The sequence below is a fragment of the Thunnus albacares genome, chromosome 13, assembly GCF_914725855.1.
Source record: "Thunnus albacares chromosome 13, fThuAlb1.1, whole genome shotgun sequence".
Classification (NCBI taxonomy): domain Eukaryota; kingdom Metazoa; phylum Chordata; class Actinopteri; order Scombriformes; family Scombridae; genus Thunnus; species Thunnus albacares.
The window spans coordinates 13025837-13044866 of NC_058118.1; the positions used below are offsets into that span (position 1 = coordinate 13025837).

General features: G+C 39.2%; 1 protein-coding gene across 5 annotated transcripts in view; it reads left to right on the top strand.

The window, feature by feature from the left end:
- nrxn2a (neurexin 2a) overlaps window positions 1-19030 on the top strand; it is a 120996-nt gene that overhangs the window by 33991 nt on the left and 67975 nt on the right. For all 5 annotated transcript variants that reach the window (XM_044370836.1, XM_044370840.1, XM_044370837.1 and 2 more), the window contains 5 exons: window positions 5197-5498; window positions 9727-9888; window positions 14891-15320; window positions 16015-16398; window positions 17238-17441. In XM_044370836.1, coding sequence (XP_044226771.1) covers window positions 5197-5498; window positions 9727-9888; window positions 14891-15320; window positions 16015-16398; window positions 17238-17441 — 1482 coding nt within the window. The remainder of the gene's footprint in view (window positions 1-5196; window positions 5499-9726; window positions 9889-14890; window positions 15321-16014; window positions 16399-17237; window positions 17442-19030) is intronic.

The window sequence follows — 19030 nt, forward strand, 5'->3', positions numbered from 1 at the left end:
TGTTTTCTTTTTCTGCCATTGTGGGCATCCATTTGCATGGAGCGATGGTCTTATAGCTGCAGCCCAGGTAGACTGTACCTTTTATGGGACCATGTTTTCATTTAACATGTTATCCCTTGGATTTTTGTTTCTTGTGTTAGTCCTGATAATCCACAAATATAATCAATCAGTCAGTTATGCAGCATGCATAAGGTGCTGAACAGTCCCATCAGCATCTCATAGGTGCATATGTCTGACTGCAGCCATTGTCTTTAGCAGCATTTCTCTTAGTTAGTGCCAAAGTCTGTCAAGTGTTAGGGCAAACACAGCTAGTGTCCTTCTTCACAAGCTGGTAAACACTGTAGCTGCAGACAATGGACCACCTCCTAAGTAAGCAGGAAAGCAGAGATATGGCCTGCTGACTTCCCAGCCACCCACACACTGCCATTGATCCCTCAAAGACCTTCAAAAAGGCTTCAGGGTCATATGCTGTTAAAAAAGCTGGGAATGAAAGATGTTTGTGGAGATTGGAAAGGATGTGCACAGGATATGATGCAAATCCTCTTGTTATTTAGACTGATCTATAATGAAGAAGCCTTTCTCAGATATTAGAAGACTGATGATTAAATGGCTAAATTAAGAAAGAATACCTCTGGTGTCCCATAATCTTTTTTTCTCAACCACTAGATTTTATATTTCACCTAAAACATCAGTCAAATGCCAAACTTCACATTTAGGCTCAAAAACAATAGCTTAACAAGCTCCTGTCAGCTCAGTAGTTGAGTAACTACACTGCTGAATAGGGGTGTCATGACTTTGATTCTAAATCGAAAATCAATCTAAATGAGCGTTTCGATTTTGAAATCAAAAGCAGGATCGGTGATTTTCCCAGTACTTTTGCAACTGAAGAAAAACAACAACATTTCAAAGACGACACAGCTTAGCTTACCGGTAACCTGCAGCTGCATTATTTTTTGAGACACCGTGGCCACTGCCAGAGTTGGAGATGAGAGAGAAACAACAGAAATGGAAAACAAACGCGTCATCGAAAAACTACAGCTGGTAGCCTGTGCTACACACATTTGGTAAAGTTGAAAATATATTGACAGATTTGAACCTCAACTTGTTGTTAAAACACAAACAACACCTCTCTCCTACTGTTGTAAAGTACAAGCAACAACCTAATTTTCACCAAAACGAGCCATCCTCCGAGCTCGAACAATGTCATTGACAAATAACATTGTTCTCTATGTTCAGCCGGCTGTGAGACGAATGCGCAGGGACTAAAAAGTGCAAAAAGCCAAGCTGTTGTTGTAGAGTACCCTTCTGCCATCTAGTGGCTTTTCTTTTTGTTTTTTTAACAGTTTGTTCCCAATTGACATGTGACATAAGTCATCGTTATTACTTTTTGAAATAAATTATTTAAATTTGATCATATGATCTTAGTGTGATACATTCCCCAAAAATATGGCAGTTATATCACACCTGATACCATGCAGTCTATCTTTTTAAAGAAGAATTTGTCAATGTAAATGAAAGCTGCTAGGGCATAAAACTAATGATCTGTTCATCTTTACAAATCAAAACTCAGTAGTCTAACAATGGCATAGTTGTCAGTGCTGGGGAAAAAAAAAATCGAATTGTGACCTTAAAATCAAAAGTCTAATCAAATTGTGGATCTGGAGAATCGTGACATCCCTACTGCTGAAGAGGGACCAAGCGTGTGCACATCCAGACAAAAATATTCAGGTGCAAGACAAAAAATATTCCACTGCAAGGCACAAAGGAGAACGGTCTGCACACTGTTAGGATCGAAATAAATAGTTCAGTTCTCTTCTTCTCTTTTCAAGGCAACTTTTCAATCTTCATGATCTTCCTCAGGCAAGTGTGAAAGAGAAAAAAGGCATTTCTTGTAGAGGCAGTAATCAACTCAAATCACTATCACCTGCTGGTCAGCAAGCAGCAGGGAAAAACACCACAAGATGACAATCACAGTACCCCAGAAAAAAAAAAACACCAGAAAAACCAGAAAAAAATAAAATACAATTTAAATATCTCACAAATTTCATTAGGAGGGGGGAATATTTGTATCACACCCCAACAGGTAAAAACACAATCTAATAGAGAAAATATAGAGAAAAGAATGTTTAAACAATATAATAAAAATGTAAGGTTGTGATACAATAGCATTGTAAAAGTATGCAGCAAGTGTACAAAATAGTGTTACAGTTCTCTAATACTTCTAATACTGGGTAAAGGGCCAAAAGGCAAAATACTGTATAAATACTGTATAAATCAGGGGGGAAAGGATTGGCACCCCACTTCACTTGGCACCCCAAAGGGTCTTAATATGTATTTTGATTTGAAACCTTTCCTGTGATTGACTGATGACTACATGTATTAAATTGTAAATTATGAATCAGATTTTACCAATAGGTTATGCATATTTGCAACGACTGCAGATTTGGTATTTTTTTGGACATATATGTATGTATGTATATATATATACACCAATATATAGCAATGTTTGCTCATGATATTTTCAAATTCTGTTTTTTCTCGTATTTCTTTTCTCTTGGGTACTGTGATCACCATCATGGTGTTTTTCCCTGCAGCTCACTGACCAGCAGGTGATAGTGATTTAAGTTGATTACTGCCTCTACAAGAAATGCCTTTTTTCTCTTTCACACTTGCCTGGGGAAGATCATGTAGATCGAAACGTTGCCTTGAAAAGAGAAAAAGAAAATTAAACTATTTATTTGGAGCCTAACAGTGTGCACACCGTTCTCCTTTGTTACACCTACTGCTGAGACAATACAGAGTAGTGAGACCACCAGTCCTGCTGGCTTAAATTGGCCCCAGAGTTCAGAAGCCGACATTTACTGTACAAATAAATATAGGCTTAAGGGTCAGCTTATCCCTCCAGCTTGAAACAGCTTGCTCAGTAGCTTCGAAGCTGCATCTTGCAAAGAAGCAAAGGAAGGGGTGTCTATACTGGCATGAAACAGCAGCCTGGTCACCAGAATAAAACGTTGGCATTGTACGTTTCTGCAAACCACAGATACATTGAATATCTATGTTTCAACATGTGTAATACGTAGCATATTAACATTTCAACAATACGTATCCTATCAGCATTTCTAGAATACATATCATATCAACATTTCTAAAGTGACGTAGTTCACATGAGATCTATGTGAGCTGACTTTCTTATTAGGAGGAGGGTTAGGTGGATGGTTAGGAAGTTTGTTGGAAGAAAGTTGGAAATCAGCAGAGAGCACGGTTCAAGACCACCTCGAAACCAATGCCCACTTCCCATTTCAACCGACAAAACCAAGTGTTTTTATTGAGACATTGGGACATTTGCAGCCTTTTTTTTTTTTTTCTTTTTAACCTAAACCATGATCTTTTTGTGCCTAAACCTAACCAAACCATTGACACATCATAAAACATCATTATTCAAATGATAATGGCCAACATGGAAACACAAACATTTAACGTATCCGTGGTTTGCAGAAACGTACAATGCCAACGTTTTGTTCTGACGATTGGGTTGGAAACAGCCAACTCGTGAGTTCAAGAACTGTTTTATATAATATTTAACATCATTCTTGCAGGTCATTGTAAAACAGTGGTTTAATGTCAAATGTGACAACCCTGGAACAACTTGTAACACAAAGCAGGACGAGCTTTGACCGCTGTGGTGTCAGTTTCAACAGTTTGCTGTCTGCGACCAGGTTTTTTTCACGTCTTCACTTTTGAATAAATTCTCAAGATTTATAACTTCTAAATAGTTTTGATTTTCCAAAACTATTAATTATTTGCATATAAGGTATTGAAGATGGTATCATATATAGATATGTGTTGTCATGTGAGTAAGAGCCCTTGTGTAAATTTATCTATCTATCTATCTATCTATCTATCTATCTATCTATCTATCTATCTATCTATCTATCTATCTATATAGTATTAATTTATTAATTTATTTAAAATCTTACATCAGTCTTACAAAGATAACAATTTTACATGTTGTCTTTGGTAATAACTGTCAAAAACCTTAACAAATCAAAAGTTTTATCTTGTGTAAGGTGCAACAATTAATATCATCATTTTTGGATGAACTGTAACATCAAAAATGATTTTGTATTATGTACAGAGATGTTTTGACACTAAAACTGCATTGATAGGGTTCTTAGTGCAGCTCGTGAAAAGTTATTTTTGCTAACTTGGACTTCCAAGAAACGATGAAGCAGACAAAGACTAACATCCTCCATCTGCTCCAGTTAAAGCTGGAACAGTTGGGGAAATTGTTTGAGCCATTAGGTTTTACTGTATATTTAACATGTTCAATGGACAATCTTTTACAAGGGTCGTAAATTAGATGTTTAGCCGAGCCTGACACATTTACATTGACATTTTAAAAATGTCACTGTTGAATAAAGGATAAGGCCGGTATTATTCTATTATTTTCTTATTGTCAACAAATTGCATGAAAAGACCACAACAATATGTTAGTCCATCAGTACCTCCCTACCCTGTCAGTGGGTCTCAGCCCCAAACCAATTTTCTCCCACTGAAAACTCTTTAAAAACAGGTCACTAATATTTATTTTTATTTTTTCAAAGACCAAATAACTTCTAAAAACAGCTGGATAATGTAGTTTTTAGCAAACATTACTCATACAGGAGTAAATAGTTACAGACTGTTTTCAGCTACCATGTGGTTCATTACTGTGTATTTAATAGATTTATTACAACAATGGAGGTTATGGAACAGAGGAATAAGCTACTTTAGGCTTTGGCTACACAGAGAATGCTTGTTAGTAGGAACAAGTTATTGCTGGTTTTGGTTTTTCATGGGATTTGTTGACAGTAAGAAAAATATAGAATATCACCAGTACCCTTTAATGTGAAAACTACACACAGAATCATGTGTTCAAACATCGACAATACATTCTTCCATCAGGATATACAGAGATCGTATGAAAAGAACTCCAGAAATACATGTTCTGTTCAAGTCAGTTTTGGTAATAGCGAAATACTTGTTGAAGAATATTGCACTGTGTACTTTCTACTCATTTTAGCCTTGTTTCACTCACCAAAGCCTTACTCTATCTCAACATGTCACTAGAGTAGTGAGCATACTGTGTAGTAGATAAGTCAAACTTGAGCCTGAAGACTGGAAGCATAATCTAAGATGTTTCTCCTCCCCTCATAGGGCAGGAGGAGTCAGTGGCCACCTTCAAAGGCAATGAGTACTTCAGCTACAACCTGTCCCAGACGCCCATTCAGAGCAGTTTGGATGAGATCACACTGTCCTTCCGTACCCTGCAGAGGAACGGCCTGCTGCTTCATACAGGGAAGTCAGCAGACTATGTCAACCTGTCCCTGAGGAATGGTGCTCTGTGGCTGGTCATCAACCTGGGCTCTGGTGCTTTCGAGGCTCTGGTGGAACCTGCCAGTGGAAAGTTCAACGACAACGTCTGGCATGATGTTCGAGTGACACGCAACCTCCGCCAGGTGTGTATACATCCGCTGCCCATGGTTTCCATGTCTTTAGTTCACAGGAGTAAGGCACTTTTTACTTGATTATGTCAAGAGCTGGCAGTAAGGACCTAATATCATGTACAGCATGTCAAAGAGAAACCAATTACTGTATACAGTGAAGTCAACTTATACCATAATTGAAAATGTATCTTTCAGGTACACATAATATGCATACAGTATGATTAACATTTGGATCAAATTCTTATGAGGTCAAGGTAATATGAGTCCCTTGTGATAAGGGTTTAGCTACTGAAATCCACCATGAGTGTAAACACTAACAAATACTGTGTTGGTCTCTGTTGAATATTTCTGCTCTGCTGGACTCCAAATCTCCCATTTCCTACGTTCTGGGAGATATTACAGGCTCATATTAGGTCATTGCCCTCTTTCTCATGAAACAGATTGCTTTGGTGGAAATTACTGAGTCCTTTTAAAATCAGCAACTTGGTTTTTTTTTTTCTGCACCACAAGATTGATGTAAAGGTCTTTTTTACCCTTTTGAAAGAAAGACTCAGCTCATACAGAAATGTCCATCATTCTATTCTTCACAGAACAATAATTGTCATACAGATTTTTCAGATTCTGATAAACTCCACTTAAATAGGTTATTCAAAGAAAAATTGTGTCTGTAGCCATGGATGCAATATTGCAGCAGTATTCGAGGGGTCATGCTAGAAACAGCATGTATAATGCCTTTGCATGTGTCCGACATTGTACTACTGTACCCACTGTACTGTACTCCAGCCAAGTACAACTCAGCCCTAAGGTTTCATATTCATTAACATTGTCCAATAGACACAGTGCTGAATTACCAAACTAATCTACAGACTGCCAGGATGTGTCTGTTACATTAAATATTACCCCACTAGCTTTCCTTCTATGACTGCAGTCATTCTATAAATACTGCCAACATACAATACCTTAAAGCTCCACTAATGAAGATTTTTCTATATTAAGACAAATTTAATTAAATTGAATTAAATGACTAGTCTAAACACAACTCTGAATGCTTATGTTGCTCATTTCTGTGGGTGTGTAAGAAATTGTTTGCTAACACTTCAGAGATCTGTCCCCTAATAAGCCAAATCATGTCATGCATCTTTAATTTAAACCACTGGATAGAGTATATATAAGCCTCTCAAGTCTTCTTGCTCATGCAAACACATGAAAAACAAAAAAATTTTGGCAACTAATGTCAGTTTCAGAAATATGTGCATGCATGCTAAGTCAGTGCTCCCTCTTTCAGCACAGCTAATATGTTCTGACCTATTCGTTTAACATCTTCATCAGATATTGTATACGTGATGATGGCAATGTTAAAATGTCATAGCTGTGCTTAATAAATATTTTTGGAGCAGTAACTCAGTGTGTTGGCACGTTGTTCCAAAACTGCTTTTGTCTTTTGTGATTCAGTCTGCCAAAGCACTTGGCACATAGTGGGGAAGCATGTGCAATATCTTGAAGCACAAAAATTGTATCTGCTCAAGCAGAGCTCCTTTGGGCTGAGGTGCAATGTTACATTCCTACCATAAATGTGCATTTAAAAATGTGTAGGCGACAAGTCGCACCACTGAGTCCAACAGGATCCCTGCGGATCATTTCTAGCACAATACTGAAACCTTAAGAAAATTGGGCTTCTGAAAGCAAAAGGAGGTTTCGGCTTTTTTTTAAGTATGACTTAGTACATTTACCTGAACCATAACTTTACTAAATGTGTGTCTTTACAATGTGTTTTGCCTTGTGCAATGTATTTCTCTGTGCTACAGTAGGAATAATTTTGTATCTAACTGTCTTATCATCACCAATATATTCTGAACCTATCTTGCATCCTCCTCCACATCTATTTCCTTACCCTGGTTTCCAGAGGAGCGGCAATCCAATGCTTACAATGTCACCTATGCTTTCAGCCATGCATTTGATCCCTGTGTAAATTGCTTTCCCCTCAGATAAGTTACCTCACTGACATGTAGATAGGGGGAACTTTAACTCCCGGGAGAGTGCTGGTGGAAACATTTTATTAGATCTGGTGGTGCTTTTCAGGCTAGAATTCCCCCTATTACTATCTCTCTCTCCATTTGTCACAGGCAAACTGATTGCTGCTCATTCTCTTTCCTTTTCTGACCCTTGTTAATGATGCATCTACATATTTATAGGCCTGTACAGTACACACACAACCAATCATATTTGTGTACTAACATGCACACATATGATCCATATGATATGATATGATGTTGTTCTGTCTGTTGTTTTTCTGTACTGTTCTTTTAAACAGTCGTAATTATTAATATATGTTAATATATGTTACATTTTCATCAGCTCTGCATAACACTGCCTGTGAAGAAATCCTGGAGAAATTATGATAAGTAATATGAGAGAGGTCTCAAAGTGTATCAGCCAGCACTGTGCCTCTCAGGCTTGCGCTTCTAATTAATAACGTTTTTGTTTTATTCAATAATTACCTGTGAACACTTTCATCTCTTACTTTTGATTTTGAAATGCTATTAAAGCAACTATCTATGGGGTGTACGGATATGGTGTAATACCCACTGTTAGAACTGGGTCGGGCTTTTGTAGACGTTGCTGAGTAAAAGACAAAGGAGTATTAATCAATTTCCAGATATGAAAGCACATTCTGGCTCTTCTTGATGTGCAGTATCATCAACCCACAGTTGTGCCCCGCTGTTGTCCAATGTCCAAGCCAAAGATACCGAAGGCTTCATCACGAGATAGACAGAAATCGATATCTGCCAGTATACCACAGAATGGTGAGGCAGGACCTCGTTTTAGAGATCTGACACCTGAACATACCGCGTCAGGTCATTATTTTGTGTTTTATCCTCTTGCTTTCAACATACCAGTGATTTCACAGAACAGTCACCATAGAAAGTTAAGCCATGCTTTGTGTAGACTTTAAATTCTTCTCAAGGCTTTTAAAAATCAGATCACTCAATCATTTTAAATTATTTTTATTTTTGCATGCTTACCAAGACCTGGCTGGGTGATCATGATTAATTTGTTCTGGATGAGGTCACACCACTTTGCTACTCTTATCTCCTTAAGTCAAGGTCTGTTGAACCTGGTGGCACAGTTGTTAACTTATTAGTACCCCGGATTGTAGCTCAGTGTCTCTCTGTGAATTACCTCCTCTGAACTCTCATCTTTCTCTTTTAATAAAAATGATTGCGTTTTTATCTATAGGATACTTATCGTTCCCCCATACACCATTAGAATTATAAAGGAAAAATTATAATTCCAAATTCAGTGCTATAAATCATTAAAACCTGTATTTTGACATTACAAGTCAACTACAATGTGTACAGTGAAGGTATAGGGGCTGTTTTCCTGGCAGTTTCCTTATATTGAACATAAAGTCTGTGATACTTGAACTACAACTATTAGCTTGATTTTTGAATGACATCTATTCACTCATGTTCAGCATTTATAAAATCACTGTGTTTTGGCCTAAAGCATCAGAACAATCAGTTGAAATTTTGAACATGCATGTCCGCTGCCTTGTTGGAGTCATTTTTCATTTTTAACCTTACAGTAAATGCAGTTTATCACAGGCAGGATGGTTTTCAAAAGAACTATCAGCTTTTCACTCTAGATTTTCCTGAGAATTGATTTTTTTTTCCCTCCCACAAAGAAATTGAAATTGTTTTGATTGATCACCCCAAAGTGGGCGCTGTTACATTCATGCAGGAACACATGCTAACTGTAGGCTTATTGTCATGGCAACAAGCATATCATTTTCTTACTCTATAGCCCTATTCAGTCATTCATTTCCTTTGTCTCTGTGTACAGATGGGGCTGATAGGAGAATAATCTTGTTTTGTTGCTGTCAATATACAAGTGATGTAGCTTGCTATCTTGATATCCTTAATCTCAAATTAATTGAGTATACTGTAGCATTCATACTGCTTTGGTGCCAAAATATCAGTGGAAGAAATATTTATGGTATATTGACTCCACTGCAATCCTGCTAATATATCAGAAACAGGGATCTGTTTCAGGCAGCTGAGATTAGTGAACCCCTCAAAGCTGTTCTTGTAATTGCCTTCAAGATCCAACACTAAGGCAATCTCAACTAGAATAAAGAAAAGAAGCATGAAATAATTAGGCCGGTTCTTTCTGTTTGACATGAAATCTCTCCATGTCTTGTCATTTATTTTCCTCACTCCCCATATAATGGTTCCTCTAGGTGACTATCTTGGTGGACGGGATTCTCACCACCACTGGCTATACTCAGGAGGACTACACCATGCTGGGCTCCGACGATCTCTTCTACATAGGGGGCAGCCTGAACACAGCTGACCTGCCAGGCTCCCCAGTCAGCAACAACTTCATGGGCTGTCTGAAAGATGTGAGTACAGCTTTGACCTCGATCTGAGACAGGCAGAGGACTAGAAATACTATCCTGCCCTCCTTAGATAGCACTACCCCTTCCTATAAGCGGAGCATGTTGTGCGTATAGAAAATCAGCTCTCACATTTGTATTGATTCTCCTGTTGTAGGGTGTTTGAAGGAGAAACATTTAGCTAAGAGGCGGCGCTGTTCATTTATAGATTTCCTGCGGGAATCCCTTGGAGAAAGCAGAGCCAATATACATAAGAAACAGATGCATTTTTTCATGTTCATTCCAGAAACATAGTCTTAACTCAGTTTTCATTTCCACATTTTTGAAGCTTTCTAACTATGGCCTGTACCTGTCACATTGATTATCCTGAGCAAGCAAGTTAAGATCATGTACTCAGCATTAGAATTAGTATAGACAAAGCAGTGAATTATGGGTAAATGCTCAATTTCAGTCCAGCCTCACAAATTTTTAATGAAGTGAGCAGTCTCATAAAAAGCAAATGATGTGCTATGTGCACTTAAAGGAAGAGAAAGGCTCCCTCACCAAGGAAGGATTAGGAGGAGACATGGCTGAAATAGGCAGTGGTTTGATTTTAAAGTAGTGAAGTGGAAAGTAATAGCTTGGGCATCTGGGTGTCAGATGGGGGTATTCATATTTTTTTGGAGTCAATACCCAACTCAAACAAATAAGTTTACTGTTTACTGTTGGAGATACTTGCATCAAAGGATATGGACCATTTCTTGCATAAATACCTACAAACTTTTGTTAGGCTCTGCTTGATCCCCATTGAAACCAGTAGCATAAGATTCAGCAGGGAGTACAATGCACCCAGGACAGAACAAACACACCACTTAGATATGGGACACACAAAATACACAAGGCAAACAAAGTAGAAAATTCTGACCGAGTAACAGCAGCAGCAGCAGCAGCAGCAGGTTTTGAGCACAGCATAACAAACGTCAGCTGAATCGTGTGTGAGGGCAAGAGCTCGGCAGATTATACAGACTGTCGTATTGTCTTGTTAAAAGTAGATTGGTGATTTATTTCAATATTGTTGGAGACTTTGTGCCCGACTTCAGTGCTCTGCCAGAACTAATGCAAAGCTTCATTACTGTGAGAGATTTCTTTTTCAGTGCCAGTTTTCTTATTCAGTCTAGCATGCCTGAATAGTCCAAACCACAAAGCATCCAGTTTTGTGCTGTGACAGAATGTATTTACAGTACGGAGGAGTACTGAAATCTTGTTTTTGTGTCCACAAGAAGTAATCTGTGTTTCAGATTTCTCATGTCATAAAAATATAGAAGAGTAAAATATCTCATCATGACATTTTTTACAGATATTCATGGCCCTCAGTGAATAAATCATTCTGACTTTGGTAATCCCCTGACTTTTCCTGTAGTGTCACCATTGACATTTGTGATTCACAACCAAATATCTTGACAACTATGGGTGAACTGCCATGAAAGACATTCAAAGACCACTGTCAGGTCAAAGTTTCCCTTATTCAGTGAACTAGCTTAAGGTTGCATTCAGACCGAAAACCCTGCATTAAAACAATACAAGGGGCTGTGTTTTGGGGGGCATGTTGTTTAAGGTACCAGTGAGACAATGAAATGATCCAGGAAGTCCAGTTGGAGTTACAGACAACCATTTTATCTTGCATTGCAACAATCACGAGGTAAACAGTCAAATACGGCATTCACATTACAGTAATCCACCAGGAATATGCACTTTATTGGCCAATGCATCGGCTTGCCGGATGACGTCTAGTTGCAGCAAAAGTTTGAATCTGGTTCAACCCTGCAATGTTTTGACCCCCTGCATTGGCGCTCCCGTTGCGTCAATGCACTGCTCCCATTTGTACAGACATCCATGGTTCCAAACTGATGTGTCCTAATGACTTGCGCTACCATGGGGGTGAGACATTTGTGGTTGTCTTAAATGTCTCACCAGCTGTTGGATGGATCGCAGTGAAATATGCTACAGATTATTGTTGTACAGAGGATAAATTCTAATGACTTTGGTGATCTCCTGACTATTCATCTAGCGCCACAATCAGGTCAAAATTTCAATTGGCCTTTGGTTTATGACCATACCTGCAGAACTAACGACATATTCCTATCAACTCAGCTGTACTTCTGTACTGTTTATCTCTAAGTAGCAAATGTTAGCATGCTAACAGGCTAAATTAAGATCTAGAACCTGGCAAATATTACCTGCTAAACAGCACTAAGCGTCATTGTGAGTATGTTAGCATGCCAATGTTAGCATTTTGCTTAAAGCACCGCTACCTAAGTACAGCCGGTCTTGTTTAAATATGTCGTAGGCTATTACTTTTCATTTCATAGTCCACACAATCAGCTATTTGATTTTGTCCATTAAATTCTTCAGCACAGACAAATTTTAAATTAATTTTGTTACGGTATAGTGTTATACTGGTTCAGTATTTGTTAATAAAGTAACATCAACATTTTTAAGCTGAGCATTTTCAGGATGATTTTTAAATGGAGTGTCTATATAATTACGTGCAGCGTGAATAGACTGAAATGAAAATGTGATGTTATTTATGGACAGGTTAATGTCCTAGCGTAGCTGCCAAGCTGCAACCTCCGCTCTGTGGGCGGTAACTGGTGGTGGTGTTTAGACCTACTACGGCTGTGCGTAGTCATACAGATGTACTGCAGGCATGCAGGGAGAACATGACAGGATAAAGAGTCGTGAAGACAGGATGACAAACCCAAAAAGTCCTAGTAATGAGGACGAGCGGTGGCAGAGGCAGAGCTGATCAAAAGAGATCAGCCTGCCAGGAAATCCAGGAGCCCAGTTCAGAGTCAGGTCAGTCCAAGCCAGAGCTCTGAGCTTGGTGATGAAGTAGAGGAATACACCACTGTGGTGAATGGAGAGAATTCACACATACATATTAATCTTAATCCAGGTGGGAAAGAAAAGTGAGAAGTGGATGAAATATTTATTGTATAAGCAGTGGATCTATTTAGGGGCATACCTGTCTTGAATCTGTCTTATTTTATTGAACATGGAGAGTTTGGGCCATGACTAATGTCTCTAGACGTTACATGATAATAGATGTGAGTGCTGCTAGGTAGAGGCCATCAGGTTCATCAGGTACAGGGAAAATAATGGCCACTTTCAGATGAATGTCACAACTTCAACAACTAGCAAGGAGAGATGAATTTGTCTTTGAAGTCACCAGTTTATTGGTCTGCAGTATATGTGCCCACAGGATATCCCACACCGGATCATTAGGTTCCTCTTCTTTAATGCTTCAAAGATTGTACCCAATTTGGTTATGAAGAATGTGTTCACACTGCTGTTAGCAGCAGAAAAGGTCTTCATTTTCAGACTGCTGTTATTCTTCAGTTTGTGAGCATAAAGGACGTGAGGGCTTTGTCAATAGACACCAAAAAGGCTTTGTTCTTGTGTTTTGGGATACTCTGTAATCCTTGTCACATACAACAAGCGTCTGAATTGGTGAAATAGGATTCCACTTCCTGTATTGTCCTTTTGCTTATATAACAGCCCTGCAGAGGTCACAGTGTGCCTTTTTGTAGCCATCTATGCATTTTTTGTTACTTGTGGTGTCCGTAGTTGTAAACAATGCCTGCATATAACTGCTAATACACCTCTTCTGCTTTAAGTGACTGTCCTGATTGACTGTCTTCCTATTTAAAAATTGCCTGTTACACTCATTTCTCGATGGTCAGTTTCACCATCTGATTTCACTGCTTAATTAGTCACACTGAGACAGTGTGAAGTGTGATATTGGCTCAAATTGCCTCTCAGCTCCGCTGTTAGTCCACTGTGTAGTGTGGTGTGTCACCTCAGGCGGTGACTGGTTGCAGAGTGATGTGGCAGATAACAGTAGGCTCTGGGTGACTTACAATTGATATGAAATGAGACAAGGATTTTTGTCTCCTGCTGTGCATATTGATGAATCCAGAAAATAAGACAATGAAGGCATAATAAGCTATCACAGGCATCCTATGGAAATATGCTTTTAGTTTAAATTGTATATCTCTTGTATTTAGTATAAGTAAATATCTTTAAAAGGTATTTTGTATTTCACTCAGTTTCTGAGTGAAATCAATCACCAGACTTTCTTCCAAGGCTGAGGGAGGTCTATTGTACATTCACTACAGCCAGAGTGCAAAATCTGATTTTTTTTAGCTGCTTCTGCATCAGCAGTGTAAATGAATACTCAAGTGTAAGCCCCCTATGTTTACTAAATGTACCCCCTTAAATAATAATTTGCGTGTTGTGCTTGCAAAGGATACAGTCCACCTCTCTTCCACCCACTTCATCTGCCTGACTTGATCTCAGTTTACTTTGTGTAAACACATATAAATGTTTGTCATTGTGTGGGTGCTTTGTCTGGGATTATTCCGCTCCGAATTCAAGATTATTCTCCTGTCGGACCCATTGTGCGTTCCCAAGTGAGTCAGCTAAATGTCTAAAATGTAAATGTTTACATTTGCATCTAAATCTAAATCCATTCCCCGTTTCCACAAGCATCAACTATCTCTGCCTTCTTGTTTTCTAATTGGGAAATTGTACATCAAAAACCATGCAGTTTCTCAGTGTGATGATGAAGAATGTCTGTCAGCTTTTGAGTCAGAGTAAATACAATGTGTTCAGTTGTACATGCGTCTCTGATCTCTGCATGGATACACAGCGTAAGACAGGAACAAATTCAGTGAAACAGAATGTGATGGATTTTTCTCTCATTAATGCGTCAAATGCCTCTACATCTGTATAAGTGAAGACGTCGGTTTATTTGACGCAACTCTGTAAATGAAATCATCAGGACATTTTCTATTCTCAGCTCTGAGCCCACGTGATGATTTGACGCGTTTTCTGCCGCATGTCCTTGTGAGCACTGCTGTATCTTATTGATTTCTTGCATTTATTGATGAGTAATATTCAAGGTTTGCACTGAATATATTGCTCTCTCCAGCTGTCATCTCACCACGACATCTCTCTCATTTATTAGGTGGTTTACAAGAATAATGAGTTTAGACTGGAACTGTCACGGCTGGCTGAACAGCGAGACCCTAAGATCAGTATCCATGGTGACCTGATATTCAGCTGTGAGAATGTTGAAGCCCTGGAGCCGGTCACCTTCGACACGCCGTCTGCCTACTTGACATTGCCCAGGTGGAACACAAAAAAGACGGGCGCCATATCTTTTGACTTCCGCACCACAGAGCCCAGCGGCCTGCTGCTGTTCAGCCATGGCAATCTGCTGGGTACGCAGCCTGACAGGAAGCCCCGGGCAGACTTCTTCGCCATAGAGTTACTGGATGGATTTCTCTACCTAGTCATGGATATGGGCTCAGGCAGCATCAAGATTAAAGCCAGTAACAAGAGGCTTGATGATGGCGAGTGGTGCCATGTGGACTTCCAGAGGAAAGGACGCAACGGTAAGAGAATCATGTGTATTTGTGAAGACAGGGGAAGCCTCCTGTCTGCTTCTGTTAATGTGTTTCTCTGGTTTTAGCTGTGGAGTATAAAGAGTTCCAAGCTGTGAAATTGCCATATGCCAGCATGGATACAGTCACATTGGCAAGCTCTTGCCATTTATTCACTGCAGTGAAACACCCATGCATATGCAATAGGTTTTAATTACAATGATATTTTTCGTTGCTGTAATCAATGTATGACATTTTGAAATCTGTGTTAACCTATTTTCACAAGTGGCCAATTAAACAGTCTGCCCTATTAGTACAATCCAAATGTCTGCCTTATTAGTGGAATCCAAAAAATATATACACAGTTCCTTCTATCTAGCCTCACATTTCTATTAATACATTCCCTTCTATTTCCTTCCCACTCGAGCAGGATAATATGGCAAAGCAGATTTGTCAGTGTTGATTCTTCACTTTTCCAAAGCAACTTTTAGTTTTAGCTTCTTCTTTGCTCACAAAATCAACTCCTTAGGAATGGCAGTACAGTTTCTTTATCCACACAACAAGCAGGGACTGTAGTGCCCACTTCCTCAATCTCAGTTTGTTCCCACTTCTTACTTAGCACAACCCACACACACCTGTCTTCATTTTCTGCAACAAAAACATTGTATAAGGACAAGCTGACTCACTGCTAATGCCTGCCCTACAGGCTTTATCTCTGTGAACAGCCAGAGCATCCCGTTTTCTGCTAATGAAGGCAGTGAGATACTTGACCTAGATGGGGACATGTATCTTGGAGGCTTACCTGAGGATCGCCAAGCCGTCATGCTCCCCCCTGAGGTATGGACAGCGTCCCTTGGCCTCGGCTACGTGGGCTGCGTGCGGGACCTCTTCATTGACGGACAGAGCCGTAACCTGTGGAGACTGGCCGAGGTTCAGAGCGCCACAGGTGTCAGCAGCTTCTGCACCAGAGAGACTCATATCAGGTGTGCCAGAGACACATGTGCCAACGGTGGACACTGCAGAGAAGGCTGGAACCGCCACATTTGTGACTGTAACGGTAGTGGCTACCTAGGTCCCAACTGTGAGACGGGTAAGAGTTTGTGAGGAGGGATGGTGGTGGATGGGGAGGATGAGGATGATTTTAAAATGCTGCTGTAAAGCTTTTAACACACTTTGGCCAGTATTTTATTTATTAACTTAGCTGCGTAGTGGCTGGAAAGTGCCTGCACAAATAAAAAAAATGGAGATAGAAAGAAAATTCATTATCAGCCTTTAATACTCATGCCTCCCAAACAATAATAATTTCATTTGCAATTACAGTATGATCATCTGTATGCTCTATAATGATATATCTATTCAAATGAGAGCCACGCTTCAACTAAATAATACTCCTCACACTCACACATCCACAAGGCAGTCTAGGTGGCAATGAAAGAACAATGAAGAATGATGTTGTTTTTCATTTAAGCAATTCAAAAGTAAATTGCAGTACTTCCTACTGTATAGTGATTCATTAATGAATTGTCAGTACCATGAGGCTGCCAGTGCTATGAGTCTTTCATTAGAAATGTGGTGCTGCTTCATTGGCCTGGATCACTCTGCATTTTCTATGCAGATGATTTTCTCACAGAGGCCAAATTACGCAGATATATTGGCAGTTAATACTATGAGGGATATATGAAAATCCCCCTTGTATTGCACTATGATGGGTATAAATCCTTCAGCAATTTTATTGCTGCTGCAATCTCGCCCCTGTCTTCACATGCTCCAGGCTTTTTCTGCCATCTGGTGAAACTGATGAAAACTGCAATCTAAGCTTTAATACAATACATGTTTCACTCCATAAACACCACTTTGTGTTGTTTAATTTAGTGTTGTGATTCCCTCAGGGACCCAATATCTGCTAACACTTCTTCCTGAAACCTACAGATGCCACCATGGTGAGTTATGACGGCAGCATGTATCTGAAGGTGGTGCTGCCAAGGACGCTACACACAGAGGCCGAGGATGTGTCCCTGCGCTTCATGTCCCAGAGGGCCTTTGGGCTGCTGATGGCCACCACCTCTCAACAGTCAGCGGACACCCTGCGTCTGGAGCTGGATGGAGGCAAAGTGAAACTCACTGTGAACCTGGGTAATGCTGCTGCAACAAATGCGAGCAGATAATAACCCACTTGACCTTTTAGGACGTGTCACTCAGCCAGAGTTCTCATGAGATTAGTTTCGTCTCAGACTCTTCCATACCCATCCTCATACATAATAACTACATTTGCTTAAAAAGAATAAGCACACCCCTTGATTCTTTTGCCTGTTAATGTAATTTCTGTTTGTAATCTTTTGCAATTTTTCCATAGACCTAAAGTGGCTCTGACAGATTTATTCAGAGTATTTAATTCTAGTTAACTCGAAATTAGTCAATTACAGAATGTGTGGTTAGTTACAAATGACAAAGATAATACAATGAAATAGGAATTAATGTTTGGGATGTAGTTATAGGGTTTCAAATATTTCTATTTTGGCCATTTTTGCCAACTATACTGGCATTGCTTCTGTCAGAAAATGAAAAACACAGTTCAAAACCTGCTTATTTCCCACAATACTGTATTCTTTGTCCTTTCCTGCTGGAAATACTGCTTTTATTTAGTTTAATTTAAATGGCATTTTCCTTTCACCATTATAGAAAATTTTCAACTAAAAAATACATGGCCAATTAAAACCTGAACTTTCATATAAACAATGGTTTCATTTACCAAATCAGTTCTACTTTAAAGGGAAATCATTTATCATCGTTTATTTCAGAATGAAAAGTGCTTAATCTATGGATGGCATTTAAATCATTTGGGGTTTAATGACAACAAAAATTAACAATTTCTTTAGCCTAATAAAAGCACACGTTTTCTCAGAGGAGGTACATTTTGTCTGTATTTCATGGTGACAATGTACAGTATAGAGAACAATATGACATGCATCAAACTGGGAATTTCATTCATAGTATGATGTGCATCTTAACCACTAAACCACCAGGACCCACGATTGCAGCACACTTTGAACACAATTACTTTTAATTTTTACTTTGGAGTAGAATGGAAAAGCTGGAGGAACTATGAATGAAATATGTATTTTTAGACTCTAGAAAGAGAACAATCATGTGTTCCCATGGATAAAACTATAAAATACAACATTACATCACAGCTGAATATTAATAATTGAGTGACTGTGTGTCTAAAATCCAAAATAAATCTTTAAACGGTAGAAAGTTTGAAGAGGTAATTTCTCAAATACAAAAAGCTATTGAAAAACTCAAGGGGGTTAGTGCCTTTTTAAGCAACTGTAGGTGTGTATGGATATTCTGCTCTCTCTCTTGTCTCTCTCTCTCTATCTCTATCTTTCTCTCCTTTTCTCTCTCTCTCTCAGTTCATCCAGTGGTCAGGTCCCATCTGACCGTCCTGGCTCTTTCAGCCCTTCAATGACTTGTCTGCAGTTCAAGGAGAAGGCAGTCAGAGACCAGCTATATCATTACTCTGAGATATTACCACTTAAACTGCTCACGCCGTAGATGTGACCATTGTGGTTCCCTCCCCTCGCATTTACTGGCCTATCCAGTTTAGTGTCGCTTCACTGAACACAGGGTGCCAGTGATGGGGACACACACACACACACACACACACACACATACACCTACAGCAGAAAATCACTGGTCTCTGGCTGTCTGTATCCACTGCT